The 9,303-nt window shown below is 54.0% G+C and overlaps 1 protein-coding gene across 1 annotated transcript in view; it reads left to right on the plus strand.

Annotated features, from left to right (window-relative positions):
* The first annotated feature begins 1,911 nt into the window (after window positions 1-1,911).
* EPT1 (ethanolaminephosphotransferase 1 (CDP-ethanolamine-specific)) overlaps window positions 1,912-9,303 on the plus strand; it is an 8,115-nt gene continuing 723 nt past the window's right edge. Inside the window, exons 1-8 of the mRNA XM_010133821.1 lie at window positions 1,912-1,977; window positions 2,294-2,402; window positions 4,692-4,766; window positions 5,009-5,271; window positions 6,220-6,328; window positions 7,500-7,548; window positions 7,954-8,134; window positions 8,831-9,013. Of these exons, the coding sequence (XP_010132123.1) occupies window positions 1,948-1,977; window positions 2,294-2,402; window positions 4,692-4,766; window positions 5,009-5,271; window positions 6,220-6,328; window positions 7,500-7,548; window positions 7,954-8,134; window positions 8,831-9,013 (999 nt within the window). The 5' untranslated portion in view covers window positions 1,912-1,947. The remainder of the gene's footprint in view (window positions 1,978-2,293; window positions 2,403-4,691; window positions 4,767-5,008; window positions 5,272-6,219; window positions 6,329-7,499; window positions 7,549-7,953; window positions 8,135-8,830; window positions 9,014-9,303) is intronic.

Here is a 9,303-nt window from a genome sequence, read left to right on the forward strand (position 1 = left end):
GGCCAGGGCGGGGGGGCGGACCTGGAGCTGCCCTCCGGGTTTCCTTTTCCCACCCCCGCCCCCATCTTGGGGAGAGCACAGGTTGTGTCCGTGGTGTTGCAGGAGGGCTGGAGGCTTAGATACTTTCCCCAACTCTGCTCATAAACTTGTGATTAGACTCGTGGGGTGGCAGGTGATGAAGCTGGGGAGCTGCAGGGGCGCGTTGTCCCAACCACGGGGACCCTGGGTGGCTGCGTGGGTGCCAGGAGCTGTCCTGCTCGGCACTGAGCCAAGACTTTCGTGGCCTATGAGTTTTTATCTTACCAAAGTGTCCCTTGGGGAAGAGGACTTTGGACAGGGTGATCTTAGGAAGGGACCGGAGAGCGTGTCATGGCTTGTGGCGTTCTTGAGACCCAAGGGATGCCAAATTTTAACTTTCTAACTGGAAACTGTTCCATGGCTTGTCTAGGTCTTTGATTTTTTTTTTTTTTTTTCCCCACCGCATGTCACCCCAACCACCTGGAATGATCTAAAAGCAGTGGGATGAGGGGCGAGATCTCTTCCTACCTCTTTCCCGAGGGCAGAAATCTCAGCTCCTAAATGGAGAGGAGCCCTCTGAGACCCTGCCTGAGGGTACCTATGGGCCTCCTGGTGTTCACTCCTCCTCTGGAAGTGTGAACTCCAGGTCACCCAGCTGGATACGGGCAAGGAGCAAGACACGGATCCTTCACCAGGGCAGTGGCAGCTGCTTCAGACTGCTCCACCCTCATGGAGTAAGGAAAAGTGACACGGGTGCCACCTTCAAATGGTGAAATCTGTTGTCTGGTCTGCTGCGATCACGTTGCTCCCTCAATGGCCCCTATCTCTGTCCTCACCTCCTGCAGTGGGGCTGGGAGCCCCATGTCCCGTGGTGCCCACAAACTGGCCTAGGTCACCTCTGTGCCTCTCTTCAGTGCTAAATGACCCTCTGTGTCTGAAACCATGATGGGATGTGGGGGATTTGGAAGTGCTCCTGGTGGAATGGTGGAGTACCTGGTGGTTTAGAGTATCTGTAGAACATGGGAAGAGCTTGAAGACCTTGCTCATGAAATAGCTACTCTCCAGGAGGCGGAAGTCTCTCCCAAGTGACTGGAGATGGGTGAGATGGTGATAGCTGCCATTTCAATGGGCTTAGCCTTTGAGTGCACCACAGCAGCTCTTGTGCAGGACTTCTGGGGTCAGTCATTGATGGTGACTAGAGCTGTCACCACAGAAATGTGACCCTTGAAGCTCCCTGTTATTAGAACAGTCTCCCATTTTGGGGACACCACCACAGGGGCTCATGTCTGTCCTTCTGCAGCCTTTGGCCAAAGAGGAGTTGAGGAGCCTGGAGATCAATGGGGCTGCAGGAGGGGCCCAGCACTCATGGTTGATGGGAAGTCTCCCCCGCTTCTGCATGAGTGCAGGCCCACAGAGGTCCTGCTCATCTTGTGAGCAGGACTCTGCAGGGCTGCTTGAGCGAGCCCACGTGGTAGGCAAGTCCCACGGTGTGGGAGTGTGGGGTTGTGGGACTGTCACTTCTTCAGCTCGTGGCCATTGGACCGCAGGGCTTTGGCAGGAGCAGTGGCTGCGGAGGAGGTTGCATGTCCTCCAGTTTCTCCCCACCTTCCAAAACCCAGTCTGTGGGGCTGCTCCCTGCAAGGGGGATGCCCTGGGTGCAAGGACGAGCTGTGCACCCAGGAGCCACCTCTGCAGGTCCATGACCAGCATCGCTGGAGCCGGCAGGTGCTTTTTGGGTTGTTTCACACTGAAACTCCACCCCTGACCCACAATGCCAAGACTCAGGTAGCAGATGTCCTCACAGAAAGCTCAGTTTGGGGGATCTCTGGCTTTTCACAAGTGTTGGTGGAGCCCTAACTGTTGGCTTTTGTTTCCCCTTGTCACTCGCAGTACAGTGCCGTGGACAGCAACCCCCTGTCTCTGTACGTCATGCATCCCTTCTGGAACACCATCGTGAAGGTGAGACCTTGTCCTGCCCTGGGTGGGATGGCAAAGCTCCAGTCACCACCCAGCCTCCTCTGTACAACTGTCCGCTGAAAAGCCCTGCTTGGTTTGTGATGCGACTAATTAGGCACGGCGCTGCCTTCCAGCCCACAGCCAGCCCTGAGCTCACTGCATGGCAGCCTCAAGCTTCCTGCTGCCCCGTGATGGGACTCCACAGCGTTGTCTAACACCCAGACGGTTGTAACCAGGTCTGAGCTGTGGCTGGGAGCAGCATGTGGTCCTTGTTATGTGTTTTAATGAGTTCCTGTGTTCTTTTGCTGCTTTCCCATAGATCTTCCCTACCTGGCTGGCCCCAAACTTGATAACGTTTTCTGGCTTTCTGCTGCTTGTCTTCAACTTCTTCCTCATGGCATACTTCGACCCTGACTTTGAAGCTTCTGGTAAGGCTGCATGTTCCCGGTTGGATGTGAAGCAGCTGAGTGGTGGATCCTCCCGCTCCTCTGCCGTGACTTCTGGTGCTCCTTGGCTGTGCCAGAGGAGAGACAGAGTTGAGGGGTTGAACTCACTGGGCGTCATGAGGAGGACTTACCTTGAGCAGCAGTTGGCTCTGCCTAGAGAGCAGATGACAACCCAATGCCCTTATTTTTAAATCTAATGGGGTAAAGTGGGAAGCTCTGAAATCAGCAGGTAGATGATGGAAACGCCGAAGTCTAACCCTGAAGTCAGCAGGTAGAGCCTTGTTCTTTACATCCCGGCTAACTGCCCCCTTGCAGAACGGCACCACTTTCACACTAACAAAGGCACAATCCTCTTTTTCTGCTCAAGGCCAGGATCCGCACAGCATGAAGCCTCTTAACCATACCCGTGTGCATCCACTCAGGAGCCCAGAGGTTCAGTGGTGTCCCCTTCTTGTGGGGGTGTCCTAGGGAAAAGATTCATACAGCCACTCATCAATAGCTTCCATTCTCTATTTTTCTCTCCCTTTGCCCCTGCCAGGTTTGGTTTAGGTTGAAGAGATCATCTAGTTCTCCTAAAACAAGGTGAATCATCAAATCACAGTTATGTGGGGAAAAACAACTGCTTTCATGGGTTTGCCTGTACTGGTAGGGAGGCAAGTCCTGTTCTTGGTGTGCCAGGCATTCAGAGGCTCAAGTGGCATCAGTGGCTGGTAGCAGAGATTTTGGTCCATGAGCCATGGGAGGCAAAGCAGACAGTAGCTCAGGTAAAGAAGCTCCTTGTGAGAATCCCCAGGACATCAGATGTCCAGAAACTTGGGCTCTGCTAAAAGGATGGGGAAGCTCCTGCTTTGGGACCCTTTTTCCATACCTGTTAGACATGTCCTGCTTGGAAAGACAACTTCTCATTTTGCTGGTGAGGCCTCCAGAGGCTTCTGCCTTTCCTTCCTTGTTGGGTGGTTTTGTAGATGTGCTTCTGGAGAGGCACCATCGCCCACGCTAAGGAAACAGGAGGTGACACTTCACGGAATTGTTGTTCCCTGTTAAGTGTCCTCCTGCGAGGCTGCTGCCAAGAAGCCGTGTCTCTTCCTGCCATTTCCAAACACACCGTGGGACTCCTCAAGTTGCAGGCAGCTCAGCTGGCTTTGTGCCAAAACGCTGCTGGGAGAGGTGGAGATGTTATGAGGGAGGAACTCTGTCTGGGTTGGCAAGATGGAGACTGGGCTGGGAGTTCTGACAGGATGATGCAGAGGCAGCATGTCATCACGGTTTGGACTCGATGATCTTAAAAGTCTCTTCCACCAAAGAGATTCTGTGAAAAGCAGCATGGACAGCAGGTCGAGGAAGGGGATTCTGCTGATCGGGGCAGACCTCCCTGCAGTGCTGGGTTCAGCTCTGGGCTCCTCAGCACAGCACAGACATGGACCTGCTGGAGCGAGGCCGGAGGAGGCCACAGGAATGACCCGAGGGTGGAACCCCTCTGCTGGGAGCACAGGGGAGAGAGCTGGGGGTGTTCAGCCTGGAGCAGAGACGGCTGCGGGGAGACCTTAGTGCAGCCTTTGGGTGCTTCAAGGGGCCTCTGAGAAAGCTGGGGAGGGGCTTTTGAGCAGGGTCTGTTGGGACAGGACAAGGGGTGATGGGTGACGCTGGAAGAGGGAGATTGAGATGAGAGAGAGAAGGGAGAAACTGTTTCTGCTGAGGGTGGGGAGACCCTGGCCCAGGTTGCCCTGAGAGGAGGGAGAAGCCCCATCCCTGGCAGCACCGGAGGTCAGGTTGGCCCATGGGGCTCTGCTCAACCTGCTCTAGTTGCAGATGTCCCTGCTCCCTGCAGGGGGTTGGACTGGGTGAGCTTGGAAGGTCCCTTCCCACCCAAAACAGTCTGTGACTCAATGATTCTGTGATCTCTAAGAGACGCTGCTTGACAGTCTATGAGCAAGTGGTTGAGGAGTGTCTGATCTGCACACGCTTCCTTGTCACGCATTTGGGCCAGCTGCCTGCACCAGTTCTTAGATCTCGTGGCTTTGGAGAGCTGGGGACAGAGGACAAGTATGTTCTGGAAAGCAAAGTCCCTGGTGACCCAGTTCCATGTGCTGTGGTGGAACAGCTCTGCCATCATGCCCTGGAAAGCCCACATCTCAGTCTCACTGTTGAAGTTGTGTCAGTGCTTTGTCTCGGTGAGCTGCTGGCCCTTGTAGCTGTACCTCTCGTGCCAAAATAAACCCCCTGAAAGCACCTGCTGAGCTCCCCTGACTTGGGTCTTTCTGATCTTGGCAGCTCCTGGTCACGAGCACGTTCCCAATGGAGTGTGGGTCGTTGTGGGTCTCCTCAACTTCATTGCCTATACGTTAGGTAAGACTTTATCTCACTGATGGAGGGCTTGTGTCTGTCATGCCACGGCTGCCTGTCACCTTGTCTCTCGGCCCACTGGGAACTGTTTTGATTCTGGGCCTCTGCCATGCGCAAATCCCTGTCCTCCCCATTGGAGGATGGAGGTGCTGAAGCTACTGTTCCTCCCTGTTGGCTGCGAACTGGCCCGTCGCTTTGTGGGGGGAGTGTCCAGCAAAACTCATGTCTCCTCCTCCTCTTTCCAGATGGTGTTGATGGCAAACAGGCTCGCCGGACCAACTCCAGCACACCCCTGGGCGAGCTCTTTGACCATGGCCTGGACAGCTGGGCCTGTGTGTACTTTGTGGTGACCGTCTACTCCACCTTTGGCCGGGGCTCCACAGGGGTCAGCGTCTTCGTTCTCTACCTCCTCTTATGGGTGGTCTTGTTTTCCTTCATCCTCTCCCACTGGGAGAAGTATAACACGGGGATCCTCTTCCTGCCCTGGGGATATGACATCAGCCAGGTGGTAAGTACCCACTTCGGCAGAAGCTCCATGAACCGCAAGCGTGCCAGGGGTGCACGGTGGAGGTGTGCAAGGGCTGCGTGTGGCTCTGCTACATGTCCAGAGCTCTCTGGAGGTGCACCCAGGCATGGTGGAGGAGCAGAACTTTCCAAAACTGCTCAGGAGACCTTGAGCTTCAGTTGCTTTAGTGAGCCAGGGTCACGTGGCACTAGAGTTGGGCTGCTCAGACCCATTAAACCCAAGGAGGTTCGTGCATTGGGGTTTTTGTTTTGCCCCAGGTAGCTTTTGTGGATGGAGACGTGAAAAATGAGTGTTGCCTTGTGTTCCCTCTGCCTGGTTTCTGCTCCCTCCTAAATCCCTCCTTTAAGCAATTTCCTGCCTTACACAATGTGGGTATGGTCAGTCTCGACATTCAGGGCACTTTTGGCCACAGCAGGTGCATCCCACAGTGTAGCAGAATGACTAACTGGCGAGTTAATCACTGTGCCTGGAGTGAAGGTTCCTGGGGAGGTGCCCCTCTGTACCAGTGGTAACTGGGAACCCTCTGTCAAGACTGACAGTGATGGACCCTTCAGTCCCTCGGCACATCCCTCTCTTTAAGGACTTCTCCGTTCTCTGCCATTCCTTCAGCAGCTGGCTGAGAATCCTGGAACAAGCCCTCCAGGGTCCCTGCGACTTGTCGTATAAGCCTTCTCTCCGTTGAGCTTCAGCAGGGAGTTCAAGCTGTGCGAGGGCATCTTTGCCCTGGCCACAGCCCCAGCAGCTCGGCTGCTGCGCCTGCAAGACCTGCTCGATAACACGGGATGGTCCTGGATTTTATAAATATTTCTCCTTCCTGCCCGAGGGGAGAACTGAACATGATGTAGCTTCGAGCTGCCTGGCCCCGGGTCGGGTGCTGCCGGCCTGGCCTGGCCGGTGGCTCACGGCCACTTGTCCTGTGCTCTCTTCCAGACCATTTCAATCGTCTACATAGTGACAGCCATTGTGGGAGTTGAGGCCTGGTATGCACCTTTCCTGTTTAATTTCTTATATAGAGACCTATTCACTGCAATGATTATTGGTAAGAAGCTCCATGTTGAAGCCTGTCTTTTAAACTCCACCTTTTTAACGAAACCCAATGTCTTAATTACGCGATCACGCCATTCTCGCTGTAATGAAAAGCTCCTGTAGGCTGTTGTTGAAGTGACTAACCGAGGCTGTTCTTGCAGCCTGCCCTTTCCCAGGGCTTCAAAGTGGTGTTGTCTCCTGCATCGTTGCTTTGGAGACGTTAACTCTGCGCTGACCCAAAACCCGAGGTTATAAGCTCACGCTGCTGCTCAGGGGATCAACCTGGGTGCTGCCTGCCTGGGGCTCAGGGTTTGGGTAGGCAGACACAAAACGGCCTGGAGCAGCCTCAATCCACCCACCTGAAAATGAAATAAAGTAGAGATAAATAACAGCCTAGTCTTTCTCTGCAGTGATCAGACAAAATAAGCCACTGCCAAGCAGGGGTGACGCGGGGAAGTTCAGTCAGGGCAGAGCTGTCTTCACTTAATGACATTTGGTGTATTCAGAAGTTCTTGTTCTGTTTAATTGTTCTTGGTCCCTGTCTCTTTCTTTTGGGGTTAATTGAAACTTCTGAAACCGCTTTGGTGGGTTTGTGCAGTTGGGCAGGAGCTGGGTTGTTAAAACCAGGAATATTTACTGCTCTGTTCAAAACCTACTGCGAGGTGAACCCGGGCAGAGCGGGGAGACTCTCACAGCTGGAGTGTAACAGATGAGGTTCCCTGTTGAGGTCAAGGGGTTTTTAAAACTGTTTCAACTCTTTGAATCGCTTGTCAAGTTAAACAAGAATGTTTTTGCATAGTGGGAACTGCAGACCCTTGGTTGTGGTGGGAGAAATGGCGAAGTGGCTTTACTATGAGGATGGAAAACTCCATCATGTGCTTGTAGAGTGTGAGCTCACCTCATGTCTCATTAAAGCCAGTGTTCTAATTAAACTTTGTTTAAAGCACAATGCTGGGCTCATTAATGCAGCTTTAAAACACCAAAGTGTCTTTCATTTACAGCAGCACTTACCTTGTAATCACAACTCTTAGACCAGAGTCATGAGCTCCAGTTTTCAATGTGCTGAGCTCTTCTTGGTGCCCCGTGAGCAGCTTGAACCAGAGCGCGGTCACTGGCCTGTTTGCGGGGTGTGTGGGTTGGTCCCGCTCTGTCATGAGGCTGTAACGCCGCTCTTTCTCTTCCAGCTTGTGCCCTCACCGTGACGCTGCCGATGAGCCTCTACAACTTCTACAAGTACGTGTCTCCATCTGCAGTTCTCCGTCCCCGCACTAAAGAGCCCCAAAGCCTCCTTGAACTGGAATTTCCTCCGTGGTGTTCAGATGGCTGTCTGCAGCGTGGCCCAGACCACGCCAGCGACACACCAGAAGGGTCCCAGTTTGCAGTGTGCAACTGGGAGGAGTGACCCAGCGGGGTCTTGCAGGAGGGCTCCCAGCTTTTGGAGGCCTGTCCCGTTGGTCACAGCCCAGAGAGCCAGACACCAGGGTGCTGCTATGATTCCCCGTCTGACTGTGGCTGCAACTGGTAGCAGCTGTGGGTAGTGGAGGGGCCGAGGCGGTTTTGCAGCCCCCTCCTGAAGGCAGGGACCGGCTCTTCTCAGCCCTGGCTCCAGCTAGCCTCACCTCTTCCCTCACCTTTCAGGGCCTACAAAAACAACACGCTGAAGCACCACTCGCTATATGAAATCATGCTGCCGCTGGTATCCCCAGTGCTGCTCTTCCTGCTCTGCACCACGTGGATCTTTGTGTCCCCGACGGACATCCTGCAGGACCATCCCCGTCTCTTCTATTTCATGGTCGGAACAGCCTTCGCTAATATTTCTGTAAGCGGCTTTTGCTTTGCATGCCGGTTTATCCCCGGGGGAGAGCAGGGCTGGCCAGGGCGCTTGGGAGGCAGGAGGAAGAAGAGCAGCTCAGATGTGAGGAGAGAAGGGAGGTGTAAAGATTAACTCAACAGGTTTTCTGTTCCGCTGCGAGTGGGAGAACAAACAGGGGAGCAGGGCAGGGTTGGGGGTCTGCGAGTTCCCTGCTCTTGAGAAACCAGAGAATTAGTTCAGTGGGGTGTGTTCTGAACAGCAAACTGCTAATACCAAAGAAGTTCCCACTTCCTTCTGGGGAGAAACATAAAATATGGAGGACAAAAGCTTGTGTCAACGTCCTGTTTAGCTGCATTTTGCATCTGTGCTCTCCTGAGACCTTCACAAAGCTACCTGTGCTCGTCACCTCAGATGTGTAGCTCTGTGTCTCCATGCCCTGGCTCCACTGGGCAGGATTTTTCTGCTGATAAGGCTCGGTCAGCTCTAGGGAACCACTCTTCCTGTTTCCCCATTGCCTTCCTGCACCACGAGCCTTTACTCTGTGTCCCCCAGGGGTTCTAAGATCCCCGGGGAGAAACTGGGGGAAACCACGTCCTGATAGTTGTAAGCGCAGAGGATTGGTATGCGTGTGACTGTCCTTCCTGCCCCGTGGATGCCTCTGGTGCACAGGGTGCAAGCTCTGGCCACTTTCTCTTCCTCCAGTGCCAACTGATCGTCTGCCAGATGAGCAGCACACGCTGCCAGCCCCTGAACTGGATGCTGCTCCCCATAGCGGCAGTGCTCTTCGTGGTGATGGCCGGCTTCGCGCCCCATAGCGAGACGCTTCTCCTCTACTTGTTGACTGCATTCCTCACCCTGGCGCACATCCACTACGGAGTGGTCGTGGTAGGTGAGCTCGGCCCGTAGGCTTGGGGCTTGGCTACCATGCAGCCCTTTTCCCTGGGAACTCCAGCTCTAATGTGGAGCCTCCAGAGTCGAGTTTGAGCTGTAATTACAGCAGAGAACTAATAGCCACATTGTCTTGTCTTTCCAATTAGCGTAATGAGGCTTCTCTGCAAGAAGGATTTGAATAGCTTAGCAGCTTAAATAAATTTGGGCTCAGAGTCATAGCTGGAGATAGAGCCTGACTGTGTGGCGTAATCCTCCTGCCTGCCCGGGCTTGCCTGTCCCCTGCA

The sequence above is a fragment of the Buceros rhinoceros genome, unplaced genomic scaffold, assembly GCF_000710305.1.
Source record: "Buceros rhinoceros silvestris isolate BGI_N320 unplaced genomic scaffold, ASM71030v1 scaffold20973, whole genome shotgun sequence".
Taxonomy (NCBI): domain Eukaryota; kingdom Metazoa; phylum Chordata; class Aves; order Bucerotiformes; family Bucerotidae; genus Buceros; species Buceros rhinoceros.